This window comes from Rhinatrema bivittatum, chromosome 1 (assembly GCF_901001135.1).
Source record: "Rhinatrema bivittatum chromosome 1, aRhiBiv1.1, whole genome shotgun sequence".
Classification (NCBI taxonomy): domain Eukaryota; kingdom Metazoa; phylum Chordata; class Amphibia; order Gymnophiona; family Rhinatrematidae; genus Rhinatrema; species Rhinatrema bivittatum.
The window spans coordinates 765,022,320-765,039,665 of NC_042615.1; the positions used below are offsets into that span (position 1 = coordinate 765,022,320).

Genomic DNA, 17,346 nt, shown 5'->3' on the forward strand with positions numbered 1-17,346 from the left:
ACGCATTCGCATGTGATGAGTGCTATTAGTTTCGCCGCGAGTTGAACGCGCATTTTGGAGGTGCTAATCTTTTCCCATACCAACCAAGTTGGATTAGTGGGCCCAACTCAGCAGGGTGAAAGGAAAAATAGCTCCTTACTCTTCAAGAGCGAAATCAAAATGACCACACGCTCTATAGCTTGAGCTCCACATCTTGCCCGTGGGCTAACCAGTCACAGTCAGCACACTGGAAAGACTGAAAAGGAATGGAAAATCCCACTAAGCTATTATTAGTCCTGATGGTAAGGGACCTAGGGCCATCTAGTGACTAACCGAAGGGTCGGCCACACAGATAAAAGCAGGTGCTGCAAAACCATCCCTGGAAACAGATACATATCTCATCACTGGATGTGACATGCTAATGTCAGAAGGGCTGTATTCAGAAAGGCACGAGAAGGTAGCAAACCTCATCCTTTGGAAATCATGCAAACTTCATAATATTACTCTACCAGAAAAATACTGGGATCACAACCCTGACAGAACTATAGAGAATGAAGACACTATCATCACATGGGACATCCCCATTCCAACTGATTAAAAAAAAAAAACACCTGACACAAGAAAACTGTACATTGTAGTGAAAGAGTAAAATGTAAGAAATGCATCGTTAATCGAAGCGTCAGTAACAAGTGATTTCTTGGCACACCGTATGGGAAAAGAAAAGATTTTAAGTACCAAGAAATGCGATGAGAGACTTAGAAAATGGGGCAGAAAGATGCAGAAATCTTACAGTTCCATCTGAATTGGGAGCTACTAGCCTGATGAAAAATAACTTCCAAGTACACCTTGTACATAACAGAACTTGTTTTGCTGAACCAGCTTTTCTACAAACATTTTTGGCAAAGTTTACATCTTATTTTTCTTCTCAAATAAATTACTCAAAGACAGAAAATGTGTGTAGAACACAAACCATGTCTTTAAGCATTATTACATATTGTATAGCGAGCATATCGCTTTGCACAACATGAGTATCTAGGTGAGTTGATCGTATCTGCTATTAAGGCAGATGTTTTGGTAGTGTTGTTCTGTATATAATAAAATTAATCTACATGTGCAAAAATACTGTAACATTTCAACTCCTGAGGGAAAACTGGATTTGCCAAAATATTGCAATAGTTTATGTAAATAAGTATTTATGCCTTCCATTGGGATGAGTGTGGAAGATCCTATGGGATGATTTTCACTTAATACAGCAAATCATCCTCAGTTATGGAGTGCCAATTTGTCCTTTTGTTTTCACATGTCATACTTTTTTTTTCTCATACATAGTATCTGAAAGTTAAAAATATTTGTGATGTGACCTTCTCATATCTCAACAGAATACCTTCAAAAATAGTAAGCTTGTATAATCTACTTCAAAAATACAGGCGAGTCAAACAATTCCACTTGTTGCATATTAAAAAAAAAAAAAATCAAAGTCGGTAAGACCGAATAACTTGTACTTGCAGGTTCATGCTTGGGAACCTGAATTTTACAGGTGCATATAATGTCTGTACAGATCATTTCTTTTTGTTATTTCACACACTTGGTGATACAGGCCGCCATTCTGCTCCAAGACCTGCAGCCAGACGGCCAACGATCCGCTCCGGCTGGAAACCTGTTCAAGTGAGCTCCAAGGTGCCACTAAGCCAGATAATCTCAGCATCCAAGGGACTGTAAATCATCCACATGCAATCGCTTAGTGTAATGTCGAGTGCCACACCTTGTCCATTATGTATGTACTATATTAGACTTGGTGAGAAACATAACCTACCTTCTTAATAGTTTTCGTCTGCACCAGGGCCAGCTCTCGGTTCTCGTCCGCCACATACAAAGAGAGTTTCACATACGGGTCACTGCAAAAAGAGAGCATGGGTAAACAGACAGGCTTTTCACCTGCTGCACTGCGCAGCGCACCTTTTGCCAATTCCAGTTTAAGGCGACTGCTTATTCTGCGCAACCGGTGAAGAGAGACAACGTCGCACAAACAGCGGTAGGGGCAGGTGCAATTTTTTTCTGTAACTTGCAAACGCCTTTTTTCGTTTTTTGCCAGTTCTAAACAATAGCTTGCCCTTCCCACATTCCAAATCGCAGCCAGGACTGCATCCAAACGGCTCTTAGCTTTCACCCTCCCATGCCCCTTCTCAGATTCCAAGACAAATATTTTCGGTTTTCAGCACCCCCCCCCCCGTTTTGCACAAGGCATTGCTGCTCAATCTTCCTTAATGAAGGGCTTAGGGCTGCAGAACCCGCCGACACCGCTCAGAAAGAGGTCGCCTAGCGCGATTAATACTCCACACCCTTTCTTATCTTTCAGAGTCAATTACTTAACATTCTTCCAAAACGGCACTTCAGGACATCATTTTCTTACACACTCTGGGAAGGAATCTTATGACAGGAGAAAGAATAGAGGCACTGATGTGTGCTTAGTATTGCGTTGCGCGTATCATGAAGTTTTATGTTGCTTGCTTGAAGGTAAAAGTTTAACTTGGCAGCACTAATTTTCCTGCTTCCGCAGCGAGAGGTGCAGCTACCCCTGGTGGCCCCATTCTGCACTACTTATTCAAGCACAAAATAGTCAGGGGCGCTAAAGGTTAATCTGAAATCTACACCACCCGATTTTATCAGCAGTATCTGCAGCTGGAAAATACATTCAACTCGTGCATTTAAATCAATAAATAAAACTGATTAACCGTTATTGCATGACAATATCGCTAGACTGAAAATAAAACATTTGCCGAGGTTAAGTAAAAGGTCAATTGATGAAAAGTCTATTGCGGGAAACGAAGCCACAGATTCAGCAAGATTGTTCAGACTTGCACAAACTTGAAAAATCTATATATAGTATAAATAATTATTTTTTTAAAAATATTTACACTATAACTAAAAACAGATTTTACCATATACAAACATAAGCAATCACATGGCAATACATGGTATAAACGTTTAACTGAGAAAAGTCACATTTGGAACTGAAATACACTACAAGCTTTCTTTTTTTATGTTTTCTTGAGAAGCCTCTGTCATCTTTCCCAGTATGAGCTTATGTATGCTGAAGCTGTGCTCAGCATCAGCAGGCTGGTAAATTAAATTAATGCCCATCTCTGCCAGCTGTGGGCAGGAACAGCAGCAGACTTCCAAAAGATTATCTAGTGCTTTGTCAGCTGATGGAAGGTTGGCTACATATGCAGGTGCACGAACTTCGGAATAAAGATTACATTCTTCTAAAGTGACATTACTCCATCCAGGAGTTATCTCAAAATTGTCCTTTGTTTGACTTAAGAAATCTTTCAGGGATCAAACATTTTGCGCCTGCTTGCTCTATTCACACCAACCTCATCCTCTCCCCTCCTGTTTCCTTCAGGCCAGAAGAGGACGCGCTAAAGTAGGTGGCAGAGGCTCTTCTCAGACTGCTTCATCTTTTTCCTCATCCCAGACTTTCCTGTTCCCTTCTTGTTAGAAGGGGGGAGGAAAGAGGTTGGAGCAACAAGGGGAGAGTTTGAGTGAGAAGGCTGGTTGAATCAGCCCTGCCAGCAGTATGTAGCTTCCTTCAAATGACTGAATTACCAGGTAGGGGAGCTTCAGGTTTCTTGATTGTGCAGCAGGTTAAAATGTGGCAGCAACAGGCTAATTATGCAGTTTCTCCTGCACCACGTGGGAACCTACATTTTACCGTGCAAGAAATCCAGATCCAGGTCCTTACTACCGAGGTTATCCAGTATGTGTTGTGTGTGTGGTGACGGGGGTGGCGTGCAGAAGCAACACACCCACACACTAAAAACAGGATGCTTCTGCTAGCCAGCCACAGAGCATTGTTAAATGAGTTCCTGAGGGAACTGTATCCGTCCTCTCAACCTCCGGAGATGCAAGCTGGGTAAAATCTTATGCATCAGGGGTTCTCTCAAGCACAATCCCCAAAGGCCACAAACCAGCCTGGTTTTCAGGATAGCCACAAGAGATTCATTTAAATACATATAGTCTAAGAAACCAGTTATTTTGTATAATCGAGTTATCCTGAAAACCAGATCAGCTTGTGGCACCACAAATAATGAAACTATGGAAAAGTTACTTTAAGTTACCTGTCTCTAGACAAAGGCTATCATGGGATTGGTGGGTACCAGAACCAGACAGAGAAAGAACAAATATCTTAGAAATATCGCTGATTAGACTATAAAAAGGAAAATAGGAAGGGAAAAAGTGGTAGCACAATACAGAAAATTAAACAATGACACAGCCACAACAAAAAAACCCTTCAATTCAATGTACATAAGATTTAGGGATTTTAATTAAAGATTACAAAGGCCACTGATACAGATAACTAGAAAGAATGGGGACTGGCATGGAAACTGTACAAGAATTAACAGGGTTGTTCTTTTCTGATTCCTGCTGTAATGGCCATAGGTCTGATTTCAAGATTGCAGCCTTAATACAGTATAAGAAGATGGAATAAATGCTTCCCTCCCCACTGATAAGGTCAATTTTTCAAAAGGTTAATATACTTCAGTTTTCATTCAGTTTGTGTACTGAGACTCAGAGGTCAATATTCGGCACTAGCCGTTTAAGTAACGTAGCCAGATATGACTTATCCACCTAAATTACAATGAATAATATCTGCAGTCAAGGCACTATTTAGCCGGATAAGTTAAATCCGGCTAAGTTAGATCAGCTCTACATGGAAGGATGGTATATAAAATGTCTAAATAATTAAATCTAGCTTATCCGATTAACAAGCAGATAAGAATGAATCTCACTACTTATCCGGTTATAAGAAGAGCCACCCACATCCTCCCATTATCTGCCCACAAATTGGCCAGCTAAAAGATAGCCAGATAAGTGACTTATCAGCCCTAAATACACTTTCAATATGGGACCCTCAGAGTAGTTCATGGCACAAAATTAGAATACAGAATACATCAAAAAGTACCATCAAAGTTTAAAGTTCAAAATCATAGGAATAGTTCCCTTTTAAGAAAAAATAAATAAAAAAGACATTTGCATGTACTAACATTTAGGGGGTTATTTTCTAAAGCTATCGCATGCATGCGCTAGCTACATCGGGGCGGAGTCAGCCAAGGAAGAGGAGGAGTCGGGGCAGCACCGGGGCCAACTCTGCGAAACGGTAAGGTTCCGAATCGCTGCCTATTTCGCGCCGAATAACTACACCTTTTATGGTGTAGTTATTCGGCGCGACGCCGGCAGCGATCGTACCGCGGAGGTGCGATCGCTGCCGGCTAGTGCAGGACTGTCCCCCGCTTCACCCCCCCCCCTCCCCCACCGTTACCGCCGGGATTCACTATGCCTTGCAGCATTAGTGAATAAAGGCCTTAATTAGCGACCAGACGAAGAAGAGGATCGGTAAACCCAAGGAATTTATTAATATATCTCGTAATAAAAAGCCCGACTCAGGCCGAGTTTTGCTCTATTTCGAGCTGCTTCAGGGGCTGTTGAAAAATGATAGTGGTGTTTGCCTGTATGCAGCACCTCATGTGGATACAAAGTCCTTACATTCCATATATTGTGCTGTTTAAGCAGGTTTTAGAAAAAAGCCAGAGGTTGTCCATTAACAGATGTCCATATGGATTTCTTGCTGTGAGACATATTCCTGTGAACAAAGCGTCTTGTAACAACTGCAAGCCAACCAGATATGTATCCGCATGAGGTGCTGCATACAGGCAAACACCGCTAACATTTTTCAACAGCCCCTGAAGCAGCTCGAAATAGAGCAAAACTCGGCCTGAGTCGGGCTTTTTATTACGAGATATATTAATAAATTCCTTGGTCTTTACCGATCCTCTTCTTAGTCAGGTCGCTACTTGCAACATTGGATCGGTTTCCGGTTTGTTTCTTTGGACCTAAAATTTAATTAACCACACTATTCTTCCAGTTAATTTGAGCCATATTTAAATAACAATATATCAATGAATAAGGGTTTAGCAGAGTTGCTTACCTGTAACAGGTCTCCTCCTTGGACAGCAGGATGTTAGTCCTCACAGATGGTTGACATCATCAGATAGAGCTTGGCATGTAAAGCTTGTCAAAATTTCTTGAATTTTGACTGAGCATACTGAGCATGCCCAGCATGCCCTAATCCATATCAGTCCCTCTTCAGTCTCATAACATAGAACTATGACAAAAATAAATAAAAATAGGAGAACCCCAACTCTGCAGGATGACGGGCGGGATTCGTGAGGACTACCATCCTGCTGTCCTAGGAGAAAACCTGTTACAGGTAAGCAACTCTTTCTTCCAGGACAAGCAGAATGATAGTCCTCACACATGGGTGAATCCCGAGCTACAAGCTGCTCCCCAACACAAAAGGGGACAAACCAGCACTAACCAGGTGCCAAGGGGCACAACAACCAAGGTGCTGTTGGTAACAGAGGGGGAGACAGTCTGAACCCAAACAACGGGCCCTAGGCAGGGAGAGTTTTGTTCTACAGCTCAAACAGATTCTGAAGGAGAGACTGGCTGAACCTACTGTCATCCCTACCTATCCAGACAGTAGCAAGATGCGATGTGTGGAGAGAAATCCACATCACAGCCCTGCAGATCTCCACGGGAACTGCTTGCAAGAGGTCCACCTACATTGCCATGGCTCTGACCGAATGAGCCTTGACATAACTTTCAACATGCAGTCCCACTTGGGCATAACAGAAGGAGATGCAGTCTGCTAGCCAATTGGATAATGTCTGTATGGCAATGGCAACTCCCAATCTTTCCTATCAAAGGAAATGAAAAACTGAGAGGACTGTCTATGGACTACTGTCTGCTCCAGGAAGAAGTCTAAGGCTCTCTTGCAATCCAAACTGTGCAGGGCTTGTTCGCCTTGGTGCAAATGGGGCCTAGGAAAGAATGTTAGCAGAACGATTGTCTGGTTAAAGTGGAAATCTGTCAGCACCTTAGGCAGGATCTTAGGATGCCTGCACAAGACCACCCTGCCATGATAAAATTTAGCATAAGGTGGATAAGTCACTAAGGCCTGGAGCTTGCTGACCCTGTGTGCTGAAGTGACCGCCACTAAAATTATGACCTTCCAGGACAGGTACTTCAGGTCACAGGAGTATAGCAGCTCTAAAGGAGCTTTCATCAGCTGAACTAGTATCATGTTGAGGTCCAAAGACACAGTGGGGAGGCTTCAATTGAAGCAGGTCCACATAAATCGTACAACTATAGGCTGTACAGATGGGCATACCATCTACACCTTAGTGGTATACATTGAGATGAACTCTAACAGAGTTGGTTTTCAAGCCATTCTCTAATAGGTATAGAAGGTAGTCAAGCAGTTTTTGTGAGACGCAGGAGAACGGATCTAGGGCCTTCTACTCACACCACGCAGAAAACCTCCATCATTTCAGTCCGTAGGACTTTCTAGTGGAAGGCTTTCTAGAAGCCAACAGGACCCGAGAAACATCTTCAGAAAGATCAAGCGGTTGCAGGATCAACTTCTCAACATCCAGGCTGTGAGCAACAGAGGCTGGAGATTGGGATGCCGCAACCTGCCCTAATTTTGTGTAATGAGGTCTGGGGAACGCCCCAGACTGATGGGTTTCCGGATGAACAAATCCTGAATTAGTGGAAACCAAATCTGTCTCGGCCAATGAGGGTCTATGAAGATCATAGTCCCTTGGTCCTCACAAAGCTTCAACAGAGTCTTCATAACTAGAGGAATCAGAGGATACATGTACAGAAGACCCTTGCCCCAATGGCGGGCAAAGGCATCCAAGGCTGGATTCCCGTCTGACCAGTACAGGGAGCAGAAATGGGCTATCTTCCTTTTGCAGGGGGACATGAACAAGCCCACCACCAGGTTCCCCCAGAGGTGGTAAATCCAGTTCGCTACCCGCTGGTCCAGAGAACACTTATGGGGTCTGAAAGCACAACTCAGTCAGTCCGCTACCACGTTCTCCATTCCGGCCAAGTACATGGCCCTCAGAACCATACCGAGGGACAGGCCCCAGGTCCAAATTTGGACTGCTTCCCGAAACAGGAAGTATGATCCTGTGCCTCCCCCTGCTTGATGACATACCACATCGCAACTTGGTTGTCTGTCTGAATCATGACAATTTTTTGGACAGCTGATCTCTGAAAGCCGATCGGGCGATTAGGTATGCACTGAGTTCCAGGAAATTGATCTGACTCTTTGCTTCTTGGGCGGACCACAGGCCCTGGGTGTGCAGCCCCTCTACCTGAGCTCCCCACCCCAAGGTGGATGCATCTGTGGTAAGGACAATTTGGGTGGAGGGATTTTGGAAGGATATGCCCCGCTCCAAATTTGAGAGAACCTGCCACGAGGACAAAGAGTCCTGGAGAGATGTAATGACTCAGATGAGAGCCTGGAGGCTCTGTGTGGCCTGGTGCCACTGCCCAGAGCCCAGTGGCACCAGGCCACACAGAGTGCCAGTGCCACAGAGCCCAGTGGACCTCAAAGTCCACTGGGCTCTGTGAACATGCAAATGTGCCAAGGGAGTAACAGGGAAAGTTGCAGCCATATAGCCCAACAGCTTCAACATGTGGAGAGTTGATACCTGCTGGTTCTGTTGGATCACCTCCGCTATGGATCTAAGGTGAACCCTTTGGATCGTGATAGGAAGGCTTTTTCCATGTCTAGCAGGGCTCCAATAAAGTCCAATTGAGGTGATGAACTGAGATGGGACTTTGGGTAGTTGATGATGAACCCTAATGACTCCAACTCCCGGATGGTCATGTGCATGGATCGAGTGGGCCCAGCCTGAGATGCGCTTTTGACTAGCCAATTGTCAGGTTAAGGGAAAGCATGCACTCCCAGTCTGCAGAGGTGTGTCCCCACCATGGCCAGACATTTTGTAAAGACATGTGGGGCCAACACTAGCCTGAATGGCAACACTCTGTACTGGAAGTGCTGTTTTCCCACTACAAATCTGAGATACTTCTTGTGACTGGGGAAGATCTCGATGTGGGTGTATGCATCCTTTAAATCGAGGGAGCATAGCCAGTCCCCTTTTTGCAGGAGAGGAATCAGAGTGCCTAGGGAAACCATCTTGAACTTTTCTTTTTCATTAGAAACTTGCTCAAGGCCCTCAGGTCTATGATGGGATGGAGTCCCCGTGTTCTCTTTGGGATCAGGAAGTACTGGGAGTAGAATCCCTGCCTTCTTTGCCCTGGTGGAACAGGCTTGACCGCTCTGGCCATTAAGAGGGCAAAGAGCTCCCTTAGAAGTACATCCCTATGTGCTATAGGCCCCCAAAATGGGCATGGAGGGCAATTTAGTGGGACACCCAATAAGTTCAATTGGTACCCATGGAAAATGATAGATAGAACCCATTGTATCAAGGTTATAATGACCAACAGTTTATGAAGAACCGTAGCCTGCCCTCGACTGGGAGGGTCCAGCATCTTTGGTATCGGTGGCTGGCTAATACTCCCTACGATCCAGTCAAAACCCTGTCCCTGGGTTTGGCTGGGTTGCTGGCTGGGGTTCTGGAGCTCTCTGTTGCCTGTGACGGTCACGGGAGCTCACCTTCAATGAATGGGCGCTGGAGGATAGTACTTCCTCTGGCGATAGACTTCCTCTGACCCTTCCTCGAAAATCTCCTGGCTGAGGAGGGCAGGCCCGAAATGGTGTGGAGAGTTGTTGGAGGATTTCATGGTGATCCCTTATCTGGGCCACTGTGTCCCTTCACCTTAGCTCCAAAGAGATTCTCTCCTATACACAGCAAGTTTATATACCAATGAACGTTGGGAACATCTCATCGGTTGACAAGAAACAAAAATTAGCAACAGGCTTTACAATGAACATAGAACTGAGGGATATAGGGAGGAGAGTGAGATAAGAACTAAGATGGGGGGGGGGGGGCAAAGGGAACGTGAGCTAAAGGGGGAGGGATTAGAGGTAAAAATCAAGAAACAGGGAGTTACGGAAACCTACATTTAACATCAAATTCTTACAAGGAGAAATTATGTACAAGGAGGAATTTTATACAAATTTAGGCAAGAGGAGATAAAAACAAGTTAAATTACAATGGGGTAAATGAGGTTATACTGACTTGTACCTCCGGACAGAGATTAGAGTCCCGCAGCCATGCCATTCTGTGGGCACCGATTCCCGCCGCCGACATCCTCACTGCCGAATCAAAACATTGTAGGTTTAAAGAACCTCATGTTTTCCATATTATAGGCTCTGATGCACCAGAGATAGGAAAGGGTCTTGCTGCTGCTGAGGCTGCTTCCAGAGGTTGCGTGAGAACTGCCTCATGTAGAACTGATAAGAGGCAATGTAGGCGATGAGCATGGCCCCCTGGAATACTTTTCTCCCAAGAGCATCCATTGCTCTGTGATCCTTTCCTAGGGGTCCCGTGGCATGGGTCTGAGAGTGCCTGGCCTTCTTGAGAGCGGATTCAACCACTACAGACTGGTGTGCTAGCTGACGCTTTTCGAATCCGGTAGCCTGTTGGGCGAGGTAAACCCCATCCTCCTGCCTGCTGACAGGAGGTACTGTGAGGGGGGGTGTTCCCAGATCCTCAGCTGTAACTCCTTAAAGATCTCGTGCACTGGGATTGCCATGATCTCTTTAGAAGCCTCCACGAACTGAAGGATTTCCAGCATCTTATACCTGGCATCCTCCTCCATCATCAACTGAAAGGGATGGATTCAGACATCATCCACCCAAAACCTGTGAAGGTCAGGTTCTCAGGAGGAGATCTCCTCCGCTCTTCTGGAGGAGACAGATCCGAGGCTAGACCCTCCAAAGTCCTCGAAGGAGGATTACACACTGCTGTCTCCACAGGGGTCATACAGGGCTTCATTCTCACTGAAATCCACAGGGATGGAGCCCTAGGTACTCAATATTTGTCCAGACATGGACACCAGTGGCACTGGTGCTGGCCCAGGCAAAGCTGGATGGGGGGGGAGGGGGGGGCAGCAGGCCATGGTGTCCCCACCAGCCTCAATGGAGCTTCCTCTTCAGAAGAACCGGTGTCGAGCACCATATCGGTCAGGGGAAGCATCGGTGCCCTGCCGGGAACTAATAATCCAGTCAGTAGACTAAATTTACTAATGTGAATAGTATTTTATTTATTATGATTTATTAAAAAAAAATCTATACTGATAACTCCAAATGATCACAGTAGAACATACACAATAAAATTCCAGTCACATGCAGACAGAAAAATGGGTCACAAACAAAGGCTCCTTTCTTGCTGCTAATCTCAACCAGTGTATCTCTCTTTTTTTTTATGGTTCCTCTTCAAATTCTTGCCTAAATAGCCAGGTTTTTAAGATGTTCCTAAATGTACTGGTATCTGAAGTAACTCGTAACTACTCTGTCATAAAGTTCCACAGCACAGACCCTGCTATAGAAAACATGTATTTTTGATTCAGTTGGCCAATCAACTAAGCTTTAATTGCATGGGCATTAAAAAAAAGCTGCAAAACTCACTAAATATGGTTATTTCCCCAAGGTGTAGGAAGTCCTCAAAATACTAATTGCCTTTTCTCCAAACCATTACTAAAATATCCCCTGCAGCAGCATCTTGGCCTCTCCCTTACCCTCTTTTACTGTCTCAATTTGAAGCCCTGAGGCAAAGAGAAGGAATGGAAATGTTTTGGGGGTTTTTTTTAAAGAGGTTTATGAACTAATTGGTTGAATTTACAGAAATACTACAGTTTTGCAAATGACTTAAAAAAAATACAGAACTGTTACCAGCAAAGCATTTTCTGGATCTCAGCAAATTTGCCAAAGATATATTTAAAAAAAAAAAAAAGAAATAAAAATTCAATGACGTCTTCTTATAGTTTGCAGGCAAATTCTGATTTTTACAGTTGAATCAAATCTCAAGTGGTTGCTAAGAAAGAAGGGACTGCACTCAGTCCTGGGGTTTAGTCCATCAAACCGCAGTGTGGATTATGCAAATTAATTGGGTGGCGGTGTCCTAATGCATAGTATAAAAATATCTTAAGTCTTTAGTATTTCCAGTGCCAAAACCCATTCTGGGCACCAAATAATCTCTCTTAGTTCCATCTATGACCAATATGAAGTCCAACTTAATTGGATCTGTTTATGTTTCCCTTGGCATTAGGTCCCAGGATATTCTCCACACTGGAGAACCAAAAGTAAAGCATACAGAGGTGGTATCCCTAGTGGTTCTCTCCCTTTCCAAGAATTCCTAAGGTGCACTGCTGGTCTCCTCACTTCAACCCTTTCAGTCCTTGGTTTTCGATCCTCTCAGAAAAAGGCAACTAAAATGGTGACTTAAAGACCTCAATATGTATACCCTAGAGGAGAGGAGAAGAGAGACAGGAGGATATGATATAGACTTTTAAATACCTGAAAGGTATTAGTAATGCACAAGAATCAAAGTTTTTCTAATGGAAAAAAAAGCTGAATTAGGGGCTCATGATATGAAGCTCCAAGAGTGCAGACTCAGGAATGAATTTTTTTTTTTTTTTTAAACAAAAAGATGGTGAGCACCTAAAATGCCTTACTGGAAGAGGTGGTGAAGACAAAAATAACAGCAGAATTCAAAAGGAAGGATGATAAAGAATGGAAATGAAAAACCTAGGGTAACTTGGTGAAACATTTCTGCATGGGGATAACCTCCATGCAGCAGCTGTTGCAATCAGCCATTGGTGCAATTCAAGGGATCCATCCAGGCACATCTTACAGTTAATGTGTGACTGAGCGAATCTAGCGGACCACATTATTTCAACTAAGTTTGATCAAGTTCACTCATGATGTCGGTAGGGCAGCAGCAGTCTGCTCTTGTGCTGCTATGGCTGGAGAAGGCCCTCTGTGTACCACAAGGAGGAATGAATAAATAAAGCTGAGGGGGGAGGTCCGTCATTGCCTGCTTTTATGGCTTGGATGGGTAACCTGCACAGAATGGCAGCACAACCTTAAAGACCTTGCTGTGCACACTGCATGGACCCATTTTGGTCTATCTGTCATCACTTACTATGTTATGATCTCTCCTGTGAGGGGTCTCCAGATTCTCCTCCAGCTGAACTTCCTGGTATTCAAAATTCTTCTCACTAGATGGTATGCGGGATCTTTCAAGCTGAAAGTCCCAAAACTCACACAGCAGGGAAAGCAAACTCCTCTCTCTTCCCCACTCTTGGGGAGAAACAGTCCACAAAAGCTCCAAAAATCCCAAAACCACAATCCTACCAACAAGGGTGCGAGTTAGGGAAATGTGGTTTTCTCTCATCCTAGCCTCACTCGGTGCAGGGGCGTATCCCTCACTATGCGGGACTGGGGTGGGGGGCACCAAAACATTCAAAATCACTTTAAAAAAATCAAAATTTCTGAGTCACACTCCAGTAGAGATAGGGTCTGGACCAGCAATGTCGTCTCACTTCCTACCCTAGTCAGCTAGAGGTGAAAATCCTAGCTAAACAGGAATAGGGGAAACTAGCAAAAACTCAATCCTCTCACTTCAACTTCTATACAAAAATCTCACACTAACCCCAGGTAACACATATGCTGCAGTGGTGGGGAGCAAGTAGGATCCCACCACTGCAGCAGTTTTCAACGGGGATGCTGTAACGAAATGGTCTGCTCCAACTCCAACATGTTTTCAGAGGCTCTAAACCACCAGGGCCAGATTGTAGTGGAGATATCCATGGAGTCTCTACACTAGCAAGGCGGCGGGCAGGCAAGAAAGGCCAACAGGACAATGATAGTTGCTAGGCAGGCAGGCAGGAGACAAAAGGCAATGAGATACTCCATTTTAACTTCCTTCCAGTAACAGTGTAAGAAGACCTCGTCTTTCTGGTTCTTTTGTACTTAACTTTACTTATCAAATCATACAAATTAAATGGCTTTACGGTAGCACTGCTTGGTGTCATTTTTTGGATGGGTTCTGACTACATAGGAGAACCCCACCAAATGTTTTTGGGAAAGAGAAGTTGTCTTATAATGGCTTATCATAGCTAGGCTAGCTATTTAGCTTTTGAGTCTTATGTGTCACCCTGACCAGGGGCAGGAGGTGCAAATTTGTCCCAAAGAGCTGGTGCCAGTAATGAGAACACAAAATGAGAAGAAGCTTTTCTACTGTGTAAGACAAACAGGGAAAAAAAAAAAAAGGTGATTCCAAGCCAAAAAGAGTTAACCACATGACAATTAAGAGCAAGGCCATGAATGCACATGTATGTGAAAGTCAGGAGGTTGAACATGGCATGGTATTAAACAAGAGCCTATGCAAAGCACACTGCAAGAGAGTATTATGGGAGTGGAAAGCAATGGCGTGAGTTCAAATGAAGGGCACACAACCGACAATTTTGAAAAGGGCCCTCAGATCAGAGAGGTGGGTTTACTACGAGCATCTGAGAGCCGCTGCAAATGGGATCCGTTATTCTCTGGGTCCTTTCCAGGGGTGATAAAGGCAGACAGGCAGGCAGGCCAAAACCAGGAATTTGTAGATGGTGGAGTGGATAAAGTACAGATTAACAGAGACTCACGAGGAGGCAACTACAGCATTTCAGGGAAAAGAAGAAAAAGATGGCATGAAGCAAGAGATGACAGGCAGTGGAAGTAAGGGAGCAACATATTTTGTGGATATTATAGAGAACACCACAAGATGGAACTTTTTGAAAACAGAGAGATGAGGCATGGTCAATGGCAATAAAAATAGTTATGGGGAGTTGGAGGTGGGTTGAAGGACTAATTTAACTGAAATGAAGACAGAAGGAAGATGAGTCGGCTTATAAGAAGCTGGGAAATCGAGCTATCCCTTTTGAAAGGCATGGATACTGATTGAAAGGATAGTGTGGTTTAATTATGACAGTTACAGTGAAATCTCTTTCTGCTGAATGAGAAAGCAATACATTTAGTCGATTTATCTTGGGCAACATAATCCAAGAGAATGTTGGCTACGTGATACAAGTTGCTCATAAGTAAAAATAAAATCTTTTTTTCAAGAAGACTGCAGCTAATTTTTCCAGAATCACAATGTCTGTGTGAGTGTATTAAAGTGGAGAAGGAACCAAGTTGTGGGACAATTGCAATTTAGCAATATTTAGCCAACCTTCACCTAAAGCATGAATAGGATCCATTAAATTTAAAATTCAAAAGGGGTCAGAAAGCCTTACAAAAAGTCTGCTCTCTCCAAATGAAAATTATCCCTTATGTACTATAACAATCTGCTTCATAAAACAGAAGAACAATTTAGCATTATCAAGCACCAAAATAAACCATTGTAGTAGATAAGTTAAATCAGAGACTGAGTCATATTTTGTTTTCTTCTCTTTATAAGAAAAAATGCTGAGAAAACATGTATTTCTGGTTAGTGATTGATGGTTCCCATTAGTAAGTCAAGAACAAAATGATCTCTCTCTTTTTCTGGCATTTACTTTTAAGCACCAATTAGAGTACAACATAGACAACACATGAAGATTATTCTTGGTGCATCACCCTCAGGAATCTTGTTTTGTTCCATTCTGGGGGAGGAACATGTGTACTTCTACCTTCATCCCGGACCAAGGGCAGCATAAGCAAAAATGATGTGTGAGGCTTAAGGAAGAGCTGTTGGCTGGCATGAACTCTACCCAGCAAGAGGGAGTGATACAAGCAGGTCATTTTCAGCGCACAGAGGAGGGCACACCATGGTATAGCAGTGTCATGATACTGCAAAGGGTGGCAGAAAAAAAAGAGAGAGTGGCCTGATGCTGTGTGCAATGGTCTGTAAAGAAGAAGAAAGCAAGCAGCAGTAGGAACTGTCAAAGAGACGCTTCTTTGCGCCTTTCAAATCCAGACGTGGCAAGAGGACCACCGAAAGTGAGAGAAAGAAGCTAACCGATTCCGTAGGTTAGGTCAGCATAACCTTTATGAAGAAAAGTTGCAAAATAAATAATTTGTGACCAAGTTTCATGAGCATTGTGGTGGGGGAATCCTTTCAACCGACACAAGTCAGTTAAAGGCAAGGTGAATATATAAGGAGAGATTAATTCCAGTCCTTAAGCACAAACAGGTGTCGTTTGCAGGATATCCACAATGAATCTGCATACAATGGAGGTAGTATATGCAAACAACTTTAACGCATATTCGTTGTGAATATCCTGAAATCCAGGCCTGTTTCTGGCTCTTCAGGACTGGAATTGGTCATCTCTTGTATATCATATATATATTAAGGTTGCTACACAGAAATCAGGAACGATGACAGCTGAAGAAACAGACAGTTGGAGAGACAAGATTCAGCAACTCCCAGCTTGGGTCTCCTCAGTTCCCGTCACAGAACACCATGGGGGGAAAGGTGGCCTTGGATAAAACAGTACGATTTTGAGATTCAGAACACCGACTACTAGTTAGAGAAAATGAAGTGCTTTCATCAGCCACATCCACCAGTTAAATTGCTGATGCTTTAGACTGCTAACTGAGCCCAATCGGTTGGTTATCCAAATGTATGAATGCACAGTGACTGTCCAAATACCTGCATACTTTCCTGAAAGCGTCTTTGCTTACTGGGATGCTTGTGAGTGACTCGGTGTGGATTGTGTGCTGCAATTAATGATTTTATTTATGTGCAACATTTTTCTGAAAATACTCTAAAGGCCCAATTTTAAATGGCCCACACGCAAAAAAAACAGGGGTTGTGGGGTCAAGATAGGCTGCTGCTGGAGAGTGGGAGGGGGTGTTTAGACACAGAACTTGACTTTTAGCAAAAGGGAGGGTTTGGGAAGGGTGAGGGGTGTCACTGTGCAACTGTTAGATTTATTTTTAAACTTTTAATCCTGCTGGGCCACCTCTACAGGAGGCAGGGAGTGGGCGAAAGTCTACCCAGACCCTCAGGGGGGATTTTGACCCATGGAAGGTGGAGGGGCTACAGACCACATGGAAACAGGCTGGAGCTATTGGGATGTGCATTAGCAACTCAATGCCCTTAGGAAAAAGTTAGTTACAAAAGTTGTAGCTAACCTTTCAGGAAATAAAATCATGTGACTTGCCAAAATCACATTATTTGCATAATATTTCTATGGGTGAGCTGTTTGCATGCATTTGAAAACTTAATGATTCAAATGCATGCAAAGCAGCACTTTTAAATAGGGGTGTTTTCCTATGCCAATATCACTATAAGCGATTATTGCATGAGAAATGCTCTTTTTCACGTGTTAATCACTTATTGTGGCTTATTAAATATATCCCTTGGATTGTAAGTGCTCGGGGAATAGGGAATTACCTACTGTACCTGAATGTAACTCGCCTTGCGCTACCAGTGATAAGCTGTAAGCTAAATCCAAATAAATGATCATGAAATGGACTTGGTTGCTTCCTTCTACTATCTTAATTATTCATGTAAACGTAATGTTATCTTTAATCAAAAATTCATATGATTTTATGATCCAGAACAATTAAATTCC

General features: G+C 43.5%; 1 protein-coding gene across 4 annotated transcripts in view; it reads right to left on the reverse strand.

The window, feature by feature from the left end:
- The window catches only part of NEDD4L (NEDD4 like E3 ubiquitin protein ligase), a 907,002-nt gene that overhangs the window by 431,617 nt on the left and 458,039 nt on the right, over positions 1 to 17,346 (reverse strand). For all 4 annotated transcript variants that reach the window (XM_029579603.1, XM_029579595.1, XM_029579588.1 and 1 more), the window contains exon 3: positions 1,793 to 1,874. In XM_029579603.1, coding sequence (XP_029435463.1) covers positions 1,793 to 1,874 — 82 coding nt within the window. The remainder of the gene's footprint in view (positions 1 to 1,792; positions 1,875 to 17,346) is intronic.